The sequence below is a fragment of the Leucopleurus acutus genome, assembly GCF_964270905.1.
Source record: "Leucopleurus acutus genome assembly, chromosome: 16".
NCBI classification, from domain to species: Eukaryota; Metazoa; Chordata; class Mammalia; order Artiodactyla; family Delphinidae; genus Leucopleurus; species Leucopleurus acutus.
Window position 1 is genome coordinate 72,680,918 of NC_139158.1, and position 13,944 is coordinate 72,694,861.

General features: G+C 52.9%; 1 protein-coding gene across 1 annotated transcript; it reads left to right on the plus strand.

Moving 5' to 3' along the window:
* Nucleotides 1-191: 191 nt before the first annotated feature.
* RBPJL (recombination signal binding protein for immunoglobulin kappa J region like) lies at nucleotides 192-8,139 on the plus strand (the record flags this gene model as incomplete). Its single annotated transcript, XM_082856643.1, has 11 exons — nucleotides 192-364; nucleotides 1,183-1,308; nucleotides 2,504-2,574; nucleotides 2,744-2,859; nucleotides 3,128-3,302; nucleotides 5,528-5,665; nucleotides 6,080-6,189; nucleotides 6,463-6,615; nucleotides 7,364-7,519; nucleotides 7,652-7,755; nucleotides 7,866-8,139. 11 exons carry the CDS (start codon nucleotides 192-194, stop codon nucleotides 8,137-8,139), a joined length of 1,596 nt encoding a protein of 531 aa, XP_082712769.1.
* Between the last annotated feature and the right edge of the window lie 5,805 nt (nucleotides 8,140-13,944).

The window sequence follows — 13,944 nt, forward strand, 5'->3', positions numbered from 1 at the left end:
GCGGGTGGGGAGGGGGAAAGCGGGCCGCGACCCCTCCCACTGGTAGGGAGCGACTCCCCTTCCTCCAAGGGCTTGGGCGGGGCCAGCGCGGCGCCCCCTGCTCCCGCCACCCCTGGAGCCGCAGACGCCAGCTGCGAGGCCGGAATCGGGCTACGGTTGGAGGCTGGGCGGCTACGCTCTCCGCAGCTGGAATGCGTTGGAAGCCTCCGAGGCCCTTCCCCGGGGAGAGCCCCAAGGGGCGGAGCGGGGCCTGGCTCGGCCGCCGGCTGCTTGGCTCCGCTTCCGAGGGCGCGGCCCGGCTCTTATCCCCCACCGTCCCCTCCAGGGGTGGGGAGGGGTCCCGCACTCTGATCCTGCGAAGAGGGTAGCCTCAGGGTTCATTGCTCTTCCCAGGCCCCACCTGGTAGTCCCTCAAATTCCGCCATCACCGACGCCTTTCCACGGTCTCTGCAATTACTTAGGTCTTGGGCCCATCACCCTCACCCATCAAAACTCCCAGGCGAAGACGCCACCAGGCCCCTAGGCTCTAAGTGGCCCACTCCACAGGGCCGATGGAGGCCCTGTAATCAGGAGAAGGAAAGCTAAGACAGCAACAGGCACCTTCTCTAGGGAGAAAGGGGGCTGAGAGTGTTGCTTTAACCTGGAAAAGACGAAAATATTCCCCCAGGATCCTGGGCACACAGTTTGGGGGCCCATCCATTTTCCCAGGCATCTGCAGGTAGGCGAGAGAGCACTCTGGTCCAGGGGTCCAGCAAAAGCTCCCCTCCATCAAGACTGCACCGGGGTGGGTCCCCCCAGGGTGCAGGGATGACAGGCGCCCTCACAAACTCTGCCTCCATCACAAGACCGGCACAAGCGGGGCCTTTGTGGCTCTGGGGCCTCTCCCTAGTGCTCCAGGCTGCAATGGGAGTGGAGCCAGACTTGCAGAATGGCGCCTGGGTGGTCCCGGGTGGGCTCCAGGCAGACCTCAGTGAGCACCACGCAACCCAAATATTGAGCCCACAGCTTGCACCCAAGTCCCCTCCCTTGCCTAAGGCTTCTTCTCTTTGACCCCGAGGGGGCAGACCTAGAACGGTCCCTTCCTCCCATTCATTGCATTCCACCTGCCCCCTTCGGGCGCGCTATGCCACCTCGCCCCTTGACGCTCCCTGCTGTGGGCGGCCCGTCTGTCCCCACTCCCAGGTCATACCCAGAGCCCGCCGCGGTCCTGAGGGAAGGTGTGCGCCAGTGCCTACAGCAACAGTGCGAGCAGACAGTGCGGATCCTGCACGCCAAGGTGGCCCAGAAATCATATGGAAATGAGAAGCGGTAGGTCCCTCAGTGGCCCTCCAATGTCCCTGCGACCCGACCTTCTGCCCTGTGTGCCCCTCCCTTTTTAGTGTCTTTTAGAACCTGGAGAGGACTCAGGGCTCAGCTATTGGCCAATCAGGGGCCTTTTCCTTCAGCCAACATCAGCCCTGACTTCGGTTTATAGCAGAACCTCCCTGTGAATCTCTAGTCCCCATTCACTCCCTCATTCACCCATTCATTCATTCTTTCATTCCACAACTACCTACTGAGTGCTTATCATGTGTCAGGCTCTCTGGCACTGCTGGGCACCAGGCATACAGTTGAACAAGACAGCTATGGTCCCTGCACTCCTGGCATCTTCACTGTCGTGTGGGAGAGACAGACAATAAACTCCTCACAAATCAGTAAACAAGAGGCTTCCAGATTGTGGTGAGAGCTAGAAGGGAAATAGAACCAGGAAAGGTGATAGAAACTGAGGAGCGGGGATGTACTTTAGCTAGCAAGGTCAAGGTGGTAGAAAGACCCTTTAAGGAGGTGACATCTGAACTAAGACTTGAATGTGAAAATGGAGCCAGACATGAGAAGATCACGGGGAAGCGTGTTCCAATTAGAAGGAACAGAAAACACAAAGACCTTGACACAGTACTAGCTTGGACTGTTCCAGGACAAAAGAAGTCAGAGTGGCTGGGATTAAAGAAAGAGGTGGGCATTGCAGGAAGTAAAGTTGGAGAGGCAAGCAGGGGCCAGATCATGTGAGGACTTTGAATTTAAACGGCTGGAGGATTTTAAGAAGATGAGTAACATAGTCTAAAAAAATTTTTTTAAAAACACATTCTGGCTGCTGTGTGAAAAACAGGTTGAAGCGGGTAGGAGTGGAAGCAGAGAGGCCAGTTGGAAGGCTGATGCAGAGGTCCAGGCAAAAAGCTATGGCAGTAGGGACTAAGGTGGAGGTGGTGAGAAGTCAGTGGATTCTGGATATGTTTTAAAGGGAGTGGATAGGACTTACGGATGGATTGAATGAGGAATGTGAAAGAAAGAAAGATTCGGGTGTTCATGGGGTTCACAGTCATGGAGAAGCCTGGGGAGAGCGGTGAGAAAGATGTGTGTGTGGGGGGAATCAAGGATTCTGTCTGGTCTTTGCTACCTTTGAGACGCCTACAGGACAGTCAAGGAGAGATGGATACACGAGTCCAGCGCTTACATGTCTCCGCAGGTTCTTCTGCCCCCCGCCCTGTGTCTACCTCGCAGGTCCCGGATGGAGGGTGAAGCCAGTGCAGGGCCAAGGTGAGGGCGGACTCCAGGGATGCCGGGCGCCACCCTCTGTAAGGGGACCCTCAGTAGGGCTCGGGAGCGGGGCGGTTCTCAGTCGCAGTCTCAACGCGCCCTCTGGCGGCGAGAACTAAGCTTGCCTGACACTTGAGTCCCTCCAGAGCCCGCTCGCGTCCCTTTCCAGCCCACCAGGCAGGGGAGACCGGGCCCAACGTCTGCGGTTACATGGGACTGGACGGCGCGTCCGGCAGCGCTGCCGAGACGCAGAAGTTGAATTTCGAAGAGCAGCCGGACTCCAGGGTGAGAGCGCATGAGAAGGGGGTTCGATTCTTGCTCCCATCCTTGCCTCTCTCTTTGGTGCAGGGGGGCTCCTTTACTCCCCTGCAGAAGCCAAAAGATAGGTGAGGATGCCGAGAGACCGGGGTTCTGCCTTGAGGGTGCGCCCAAGAGCTTGGACGTGCAGCTTCATGTCACGTCCGACGGGGCGGACGTCAGATAACTGGGGAAAGTCAGTTCATCCAGGGACTGAGGGCTGGGGTGAGACGACCCATCTCCGCCAACCCTGTAGGAATTCGGTTGCGCCAAGACCCTGTACATCTCGGACACAGACAAGAGGAAGCACTTCCGGCTGGTGCTGCGGCTAGTGCTCCGAGGGGGGCGGGAGCTGGGCACTTTCCACAGCCGCCTCATCAAGGTCATCTCCAAGCCCTCGCAGAAGAAGCAGTCGCTGAAAAACACCGACCGTGAGCGGGGTGGAGCCTGGCCGCTGGGCGGGGCGGGGAGGTGCCCCTGGTCTGGAAGCTGCTAGGTTTGGGAGGGGGGAGGGGGAGATGCCTGGATTGTAGGGTTGGGGTCAGAGTGGGAGAGGTGGAGTTTGAGTCGGAAGGGGGCGGGGTCTGGGTAAGTAGGTGTGGCTTAGGTCGGGGAATGGGAAAAGTTGGAGAGGCAAGAGCAGAGGGAAGGGGACAGAGGCCGACTTGAGGTTGGGGGGTCCCCAAAATGGTCGGCAGGTGCTGAGCCAAAGACAGATTAAAAGTGATAATGAGGGCTTCCCTGGTGGCGCAGTGGTTGAGAGTCCGCCTGCCGATGCAGGGGACGCGGGTTCGTGCCCCGGTCCGGGAAGATCCCACATGCCACGGAGCGACTGGGCCCGTGAGCCATGGCCGCTGAGCCTGCGTGTCCGGAGCCTATGCTCCGCAAGGGGAGAGGCCGCAACAGTGAGAGGCCCGCGTACTGCAAAAAAAAAAAAAAAAAAAAAAAAGTGATAATGAAAGGGCAGGGGAAATTCAGTTAAAAATATTTATCCAGTGCCTGATGTATGTGCAAGTATCTGTTCTGGAGGAACGGACAGCCTAGCAGAGGAGAGAGACACACACAGCTGATCAAAGAGATAGTTTGAGATAAGTACTGCCCTGGATGCCAAGTGACAAATCCCAGGGCTGATGGCTTTGAAAATACGAGGAAACAAAGCCTGAATGACAATGACAACATCACTGCTACCCTCACTGGAAGATGGAAGGGAGAAGTAGGGGACGGGGGACTTTCTTGGCAGGTATATACATACATCACCCTGTTTGATGCTCATCCTTGTAAGGTGAGTCATCGATGAGGAAAATGAGGTTTGGAACGTTCATGCATTCATTTAAGAAATATCTGGGCCTAGGACTTCCCTGACGGTCCAGTGGTTAAAACTCAGCGCTTCCACTGCAGGGCACGCGGGTACAATCCCTGGTCAGGGAACTAAGATCCCACATGCCATGCAGCGTGGCCAGAAAAGAAAGGAAGAAAGAAAGAAAGAGAGAGAGAGAGAGGGAGGGAGGGAGGAAGGAAGGAAGGAGGAAAAGAAATATTTGGGCCTGTCACCTTCAGGTGACTTGCCTAAGTTTTCCCAGCTAGAAAATGGCCCACCCAGGGTTTGAACTTGAGTCAATGTGACTGTGAAGCCCAGCTCCCACCCCTACACCTTACTGTCTGTTAAAAACCTTGAAGAATGTCTCAGATCCAGGCAGTGCTCTGGCTGGCCCTTGGTGTCAGGAAAGGGCCAGGGAGGGTTAAAGTGGTATAGTGTGATGGTTTCGAGTGCAGATTCTGGGGCCAGGCGGCCTGGGTTTCAATCCTGGCTCTGCCACTGGCTAGCTGTGTGATCTAGAGGGAGTTGTTCTCTTGAGTAGAGATAATATTATCTACCTCCGAGGGTTGTTAAGAGAAGCAAAAGAGCTAACACATTTTAAGCATTTAAAACAGTACCTGAAACACAATAAGCATTAGCTATCATCATTATGCAATGGATAGGAACTTGGGTTAAGTATACATTGCGCACCAACAGTATGCCTAGCACTGTGAGGGGAGAGAGGGCGATGACCCAGTGTTTTCTCCCCAGGTGGTCAAAATCCAATTAGAAAACAAAGTGGCTGCTCTGAGCCTGTGTTAAAAGGCTGGAAGAGATCAATGTCAAGCCCTAGAAATGTACTGCTGTTTCACACCACGCAGCCTTTGCTTATGCAGCCCCCTGAGCAACTCCTACCTACTTCATGCTTCCCAGCTGAGAGTATAACCTCCTCCAGGAAGCCCTCCTTAACCCAGCCAGCCCTCACTATATCATATGGAAATTTTATATTTATTCCCTGTCTCCCCTCTGAGACTGTGAACTCCTCTGGAGCAAAACTGGGTCTAATTCACCCTTTGGCACCCAGTACCCAGCACAGTGCCAGCCACCAAGTAGGCACTTAGTAACTACTTGATAAAATTCTGTTTATTGAACTGAAGGATGCCCAGGCAGCAAAAAGAACCAGACAAAGGTACAGAAGCAGGACTACAGCAGGTGCTAGATAAATAGCGGTGTCATATGAATGCCCAGTGTGTCTGGGAATTTGAGCCAGACTGGCTCAGGGGACAGAGGATGGGAACTTACCTGGCAAGTCCAAGGGACCAAGCCAGGCAGGGGCACTGATTCCACCTCCCCTCACAGTGTGCATATCCTCGGGCTCAAAGGTCTCCCTCTTCAACCGCCTGCGCTCCCAGACGGTCTCCACGCGCTACCTCTCTGTGGAGGATGGGGACTTCGTGGCCAGTGCGCGCCAGTGGGCTGCCTTCACTCTCCACCTGGGTAATCCCACCAGCAGGCCTGGGGCTGGGCACTTCACATGCATTCCCTTTTTAAATCTTCACAACTCCTCAAGGAAAGTAAAATTTGCCCCATGGAACAGAGGCTCAGAAACACAAAAAGACTTGCCAAAGGTCCCAATGAGTTGGTGACTGATCCAAGCTATTCAGACTCCAGTGTCCAGCCCCTTCCCTCAACTCAGCCCCCACCCCAGGGGGCAGACATTGGCAAGGATGGCCACAAATGACATCTCCAGGCTGAGAATCTTCAGCCTTAGCTGCCTTCCTGTGTGCCAACCTTGCCCATAAGACCCATGTGCAATGTGAGGTGGAGCTAGAGGCAAGAAGGGTGGGATTTGGAGCAGAAGCTTGGAACCCCTGAAATCCTCCTTCCTTCCCTCCTTCTTTTTACTCCCAGCTGATGAACACTGTTCCCAGGGAGACTTCCCGCCTCGAGAGGGTTATGTCCACTACGGCTCCCTGGTGCAGCTGATCTGCACGGTCACGGGCATCACACTACCTCCAATGGTATGGGAAGGAAGGGCACAGCTGGAGGGGTCCCCCCAGATCCACACAGAGGGTGTGACCCACAAGTGCAGCGCTGGAGAGTGAGAGCCCAAAGCATGATGACACCTATCCTCACTTGGGATACTCAGTGCTTTGTGGGGCTGGGTGGAGGTCGAGCGCTGGCGTGGGGGGAATATGCCAGTGTCCTGCCTGGCTACCGAAGAAAGAGAGAAGGGAAGCCTGTGGGCACCCAGGCAACTTGCTGCCACGCTTCCTCCCACCTTTTTGCTGTAGATCATCCGCAAAGTAGCTAAACAGTGTGCACTCCTCGACGTGGATGAGCCCATCTCCCAGCTGCACAAGTGTGCATTCCAGTTCCCAGGTGGTCCTCCAGGAGGAGGTGGCACCTACTTATGTCTCGCCACAGAGAAGGTGGTGCAGTTTCAGGTGAGAAGCAGAGAATATCAGCACCAAGGCGTCCCAGATAGTCAGAATGCTGAGAACGTAGAACGTAAGGTCACCATCAGCATCAAGGCTGCTACTCACTGAGCAATACTGCCTCCCGTGGAACGTTAGAATCGTAGACTATCGGGACAGAATCAGAGAATGTAGACAAAATAGTGATCATGGTGTTGAGCAATACTCCTTCCCAAAGGGTATTAAAGTCATAGAATGTTGTGATATAAAATTGTAGAATGTAAATTAAAATAATAATAAGTAATAGTATTGAGTATTATTGAGCAAAGACTATTAGAATCGTAGAATGTTAAGACAGAATTGTGGAAAATTACTATTATTATCATAGTAATAATATATTACTATAAATATAAATAAACTATTATATTATCATAAGAGAGAAAACCATAACATGTAGAAAATAACATTATTATTCAGCAATAATCCCTCCCAAAGAATTTTTAAATTTTGGAATGTTAGGGCAGAGAATTGCACAATGTTTAAAAACATGGAATTCTAGAATTCTAAGAAAATACACCTTTAGAAACCAGCTAGTCCAGCGAGCTGATTTAACTCTAAAGAGAGAACTTAAGGGTTTTGTCCAAGCTCACAGGGCAGGTAAACCGCAGAGCCGAGGACCAGAACGCTAGGAACGCGGAAGCCTCTGCACTGCGCTAGATGGACGCGCTGACAGTCACCATCCGCGGCTTCTGCCCCATCCCCTCGGATCTCCCCCCAGGCCTCCCCCTGCCCCAAAGAGGCGAACAAGGCGGTGCTCAATGACAGCTCTTGCTGGACCATCATCGGCACCGAGTCAGTGGAATTCTCCTTCAGCACCAGCCTGGCGTGTACCCGGGAGCCTGTCACTCCGGTGCCCCTCATCAGCACCCTGGAGGTGAATCGGGCGCTGGGGGACGCTGGCGGGCGTGGATACCGACTGCGCTGGAGGGTGGGAGCGCAGGTGAGGGAGGGCTGCGGGCTCTCGGCCACCGCTTCTCCCACACCCCCTGGTCTCACCCTCCCCCAGCTGAGTGGCGGGGGCGATGTGGCAACACTGGAGCTCCACGGTGAAAACCTCCACGCGGGGCTCAAGGTTTGGTTCGGGGAAGTGGAGGCCGAAACCATGTACAGGTATGAGAAGGGGGGACTCCCATGGGTCCCAGGGAACGAAGCAGGTTAGGGGTGGGGGGATGCATGTCATCACTCTCACTGCAGCCCTAACCTCGATGCCCCACCCCCAGGAGCCCGCGGTCCCTAGTGTGCGTGGTACCAGACATAGCCGCCTTCGGCAGCGACTGGCGCTGGCTGCGCACACCCATCACAGTGCCCGTGAGCCTCGTGCGTGCCGACGGCCTCTTCTACCCCAGCGCCTTCTCCTTCACCTACACCCCGGAGTACAGCGTGCGGTCCGGGCCTCCGGGTGCCTCTGCGCCCGCCGCCGACGCCGATGCGCTCCTGGAGAGCATCCACCACGAGTTTACACGCACCAACTTCCACCTCTTCATCCAGACGTAGCAGGCGCGGCCTGGACGCGGGGCCTGATCCCCGGCCGGTTTTCTGGGTCCTGGGCCCTGCCCTCTGCCCCTGTGCTGCGGAATTGAAGGCTGCAGCCCGAGCAGCAGAAGGCTCTCGCCCTAGAAACCCGTCCCTATGGGTCTAACACGGGTCACTCACTCATCCTTTTCCAGCTAGGAAGACACGACCTGAGTGACGCGCCCTTTGTGTCCAGTCAGGAGTGTGGCTTTCCCTGCCTTTGTTTCTGGTTCACTCTCTAAATCAATCACACACTCTCCCTCCCTCAGGAACTTTGTAAATCTCTCTTATTTGTGCATCCCTATCCCTCCATCTTTGTCTTTCTCCATCTCTCTATGTGTCTTGCATACAGTTCCACACACTCTGAAAAGTGTGTGAAATTCCCAGCCTAGAGCATTTCCCCTCCCGGCAGCTGTGTCTCCCCTAAAAGAGGAAATCCAGAGTTTCACACATCCGGGCAAGGGGCAATGGACTCCTGAGGCATGGCCTGCTTGCCCTGATGCACCAGGTCTTACGTGGAACACTGGATCCCACTCAGAGCACTGAGTCCCTTCTGGAGCATGGGGCCCCTGCCCCGGAGTACCGGGTTTCAGCCTGCAGTACAAAGCCCTAACCCTCCTTATTCTTCCTATGGCTGGAGCCAGGCACAGTACCCATGCAGGCTGTTTGGTCTCTGGTCCACAACTTTGGTGGCTGGTTAGATCCCTGGTGTGGTGGTCAGGTCTTGCCATCTAAACTGTCTACCCAGGCATTTCTCTCACAGGCCCAGTAAAATGCAGTCCTGAGGGTCAGAGATTGCTCTGCTGTCCTATCCAAGGCAGAGTCTGATCTGTATGACCCACCTCCACACAGAGGGAGGTGCCCCAGTGTACTTCGCCCCCCGTACACACAGAGGAAAGGACCACACGTGCGATGGAGAAGATAGCTTACATTTGTGACCCTTTCTGGAGGAGGAATGGGGGTTCAGAAGCAGCCAACATCCCTGAGTCCCTGTCCCTGCCCTGGGGACCATCTGTTGCCTCTGGGGATAAGTTACCCTACTAACTATCCCTCCACCTCAAGCAGAGTGGCACCCCAGGCCCAGGGGCAACCACAGGACACAAAACAAAACTTTCCGAAGACAACTCCAGGCAAAACTCCTGGGATCGACTGGGCGCTAAGCCAGCCAAGAAAGTAGCTTCTTTGCTTGGAGTCCAGGGACCAAATCAAAATTCATCCCTGCCCAGCCTTCCCACCCTCTGCCAAGTCCACGCTCTACAGGGAGGGTCCTGGGTCGGGCTTTTGGAACAATGAGGCAGATCTCAGAGGTGCCAGCGACTTGTACCAGCCCCTGGGGGTGCCGAATGGGGAGAACTGGTCTGAAATGTGGGTTGAGAGCTCTCACCCGTCTGGGTCTTCCTTTGAACTCTAAGTTCATTTCCTGTGACACTCTTCCCCTAGAACATGGAAACCCCGTGAAAAAGAAGAAGCTGACATTTCCCAAGGGGGCGAAATGGGCTTTGCTCTTAGGCTCCCCAAAGTCTTGGCTAAGTTCTGTCCTCTGCCATCAGCAAGCTGAAACCCATGATGATGGGAAAAGAGAAGCTTGTTCAAAGCCTGGCGTGGCCCCGAGAGTGGATCCTGGCTGAGGAACGCAGAGAGCAAATTGATAGGAAATGTCCTCGACATGAGTGCCTGCCCGAGGAGAGTTTGAGCTCACTGCCCCGTGAAGATGTTGAAGCAGGAAGCCACTTGTAAAGAGGCTAAGAGGAGTTTCGTAGCACATCACACGGGGAGTTAGGGCTCAAGGGCCTTTCCAGCCCTGCCCTCAAGAACTTCCTCTACCACTCCACAAGGCAGGAGTCCTAGAAGCCAAGGACCTAGGTTGACCTGAAAGGCCAGGCCCAGCCATGCAGCTCTGTCTTTTTTTGCACTCCCCTCAGGGCACCCCAGGACCCTTGGTTCCACCTACGCACCCACCTGAAAGTCTGTGGCCTCAGAGCTCCAACCCTGGCCCGTCTTCTGAGTTCCAGCTGCTGGACTGTCCTTGGACGTCTTCCCTGCTGCGAGCCTGAATCCATCTAACATCAAACGCCCCTCTCTCTCTCCTTCCCTTTGGTAGAATAGGTTTCTTCCTCTACTCCACTGCTGCCCTGTTCTCCAAACTCAGCTCACAGAGTAACTTCTTCAAGATTTCCACAAGGCAAGACTGGCTACATAACTTGTAGGACCCAGGGCAAAATGAAAATATATGGCCCCTTGTTCAAAAATTATTAAGAATTTCAAGACAGCGATAGCAGAGCATGAAATCAAGGCAGGGCCCTGCTAAGCACAAAGCCTTGTGTGACTTTCAAGGTCACAAGCCCACGAAGCTGGCCCTGGCCCCAGACTTTCCACCTCTTTTTCCCATAGAATCCCACTGGGACCATGTACTGCCCACCTTGGATCAAAGAGCTTTATATATGCGTGAATTGTCCCCGCTAGACTGTGACCTTCATATGGAAAGGAGCTCATTCAGGTGTGTCTAAGAGGTGCATTACAACGCCTTGAACAGAGTCGGCGCTTAATAAATACCAAATTGCATGGCATTGCATTGGCAGGTATTTGGATTTTCCAAGTGCAAAGTGAAACCAGCAGATGGCACTGTTCTCCTCTCAAGAATTGAGTTTGTTTTGTTTTGTTTTGTTTTTTTGCGGTACGCGGGCCTCTCACTGTTGTGGCCTCTCCCGTTGCGGAGCGCAGGCTCAGCGGCCATGGCTCACAGGACCAGCCTGTCCGCGGCATGTGGGATCTTCCCAGACCGGGGCACGAACCGGCATCCTCTGCATCGGCAGGCAGACTCTCAACCACTGCGCCACCAGGGAAGCCCAAGAATTGAGTTTTCATTTATAGCTGGAAGAACTGTTGGGGTCCTTAAAGATAATCTTAACTCTTCCATGCTCTCAGGATTAGAACTCCACAGGGTTGAGAGTCATTACTGTGGTCCATATTTCCTCCTCATTTTACACATGGGGAAACTGAGGCTCTGAGAAAGTCCATGAACCTGAGAGCAGGTTGATGGCAGCACCTGATTTGAATCCTATACTTTTAATGCTAAGTCTGGGGCTCTTGAGATTCTTTTAGTTTTCTACTTAATACTCTTAATTCCCTGCTACGTGTAGGTAGAATGTGTGTTTTACAAGGGGCGGGGGGTGGGGGGATGAGGTAGGGCACATAGTGTACTCTCACTACGAATAAGGTCAAAATCTCCGTTCCAAAATCTCCCAATTTACCAGCTCTCATGCTGCCTGAGACCCCACTGGGAAAAAGCTAATCTTCCGGTTTAAGCACTGACCTTTGGGTTTCTCTCTCTGTTCCGTTTCTTTTCAGTTGTTTCCTCAAGTAGAAAGTCATTATATAACCAGTGTGGGTAAAATTCTCATACCCCTCCTCCCTGAGGATGCTGACAGCTGTGGGCACAGACCGTGAAGATGGCAAGGGAGAGAGGAATTAGCTTTAAGGGGAACGAAACCAGTAAGATGATATATACTAAGTTTTGCAACGTCAGCCCTGACCATATTCACCCAAAAAGGCCCCCCCAGGCAGACCTGGCTCTGTTCCAGACTCCAAGGGACAAAAGGCAGGCCGGGCAGCGGTGCTACGATAATGATTTCTGTGGTTAAGTGGTAAACACCTGTTACGGCTGGCTGTTCGCCTCCTGGGGGGACGGGAGGGGCAGGTAAAGTTCAGGGATGGGGGCAGGGGGTAAGGCAGATCCTCGTGACCAAGTTCTCTATGGACTCACTGTGGTTATAGGGCATTGAAGTGGGCCTCACTCTGCCAAGCTCATCCCCAAGCCGCCATCTGGTTCTAAGTATCCTCCCCCCGACCCTGGCTGGGGTCCGGAAGTACACCAAGAGCCCCTCATCCAGGATGGGAGTATCCTGGGCTTGGCTGGTTGTGTCCTGGTATACACATATACAGATGGTCCCCAACTTACCATGGTTCAAATTACGATCTTTTCACTCTGCGATGGTGCAAAAGCAATACGTGTTCGGTAGAAACTGTACTTTGAATTTGGATCTTTTTCCAGGCTGGCGAGATGCAGTCAGGTTTTCTCTCCTGATGCTGGGCAGCGGCAATGAACCTCAGTTCCCAGTCAGCCACGTGTTCGTGAGGGTGAACGGCTGATACACTGACAACCATTCTGTTTCTCACTTTCAGTACAGTATCAATAAATTACATGAGAGATTCAACACTTTATTATAAAATAAACTTTGTGTTAGATGATTTTGCCCAACTATAGGCTAATAGAAGTGTTCTGAGTACATTTAAGTTGGGCTAAGCTAAGCTAGGATGTTTGGTAGGTTAGGTGGATTAAATGCATTTTCAACTTATGATATTTTCAACTTACGATGGGTTTATCGGGACATAGCCCCATTGTAAGTCGAGAAAGTATAGACGTACACTATATGTATATATATACATTCCCTTCTCACACTAATGACTCGTATGTATTTTCAGAGAAGTCACCTTAAAATGAAGGAATGCAGAACTAACAGTGACATTTCAGACGACAGCCAAGCTGTATGTACTAGGTGGGTGAGTTTGTCTAGTTCAAGGCACTTGACCTCTCTGTGCCTCAGCTTCCTCTTCTGTAAATGGGGAAAATAGGATTGGTTTCGTAAGATATCATGAATAAGATAATACATGGAAAGTACGGTCAACAGTGGCCCAGAGTTAACCACTTTATATGGGCCAGTTGCTGCCATTGTTACTCCAGAGGCACTTTTAGAGACGATCCAAACACTGCAATTTTCCTCCGACAGATGAGGAATCTGATGGTCCAGAGGAGGCAAGTGACCTTCCTGTATTCGTGTTGCATGTTACATAACTAATTACCACAAACATAGCAGGTTGAAACAACATGGCTTACTGTCCCCCAGTTTCCATGGGTCAGGAGTCCACACACAGCTTGGCTGGGTCTTCTGATGAGGGGCTCCCAGGGCTGTCATCAAGGTGTCAGCCAGGGCTGCAGTCTCTCCGAGGCACAGGGCCCTCTTCCAAGCTCACATGGTTGTTGGCAAAATCCATGTCCTTGTAGCTGCAGAACTCAATGGCAGCTTGCTTCTTCAGGGCCAACAGGAGAGCATCACTCATCAGGAAGGTCCCAGACCCTCTTATCCATATCTTCAACTGATTAAGCCTGGCCCACCCAGGATAATCTCCCTTTTTACTAACTCAAAACCCAACTAATTCAGGACCCTAATGACATCTGCAAAATCCTTTCACCAGTGCTACCCAATGTGCCCTTACCATGGGGGTGACATCCATCATATTTAGAGGTCTTGCCCACACTCAAGGGGAGGGAACAGACAGGTTATGTACTCCAGGGGGCAGAAATCTTGGGGGTCACCTTGGAATTCTGACCATCCCATTCCCCAAAACCACATAGCAAATTATTGGCAAGGGGGAATCCATTTGGCCTGTAGGCCTCCCTCTGCCCCAGGAAGGAACTGCCCCATACAGGGGTCAGTGCTTCTGGTGCTTCAGAAGATCGGCAGGATCATGAACAAAACTGGCCCAGTACTGTCCAAAACCACTCTGCATCCCCTGCCCAATTCTCAGAAATAATATGATACCAAGCTCCACTCAGAGTTAGCATTCCACATAAATTAACCCCTGTCCAGAGTTGACCAGCTGTGGTGCTGTAAGAACCAGCCTTTAAGATGGCTTCTGACGAGTCCTGCCTCCTGCCTTCTGTAGTCCCCTCTCACAATGAATAGGGTTGACCCCTTTGATCAATGGGATTTAGTAGAAACGACAGTG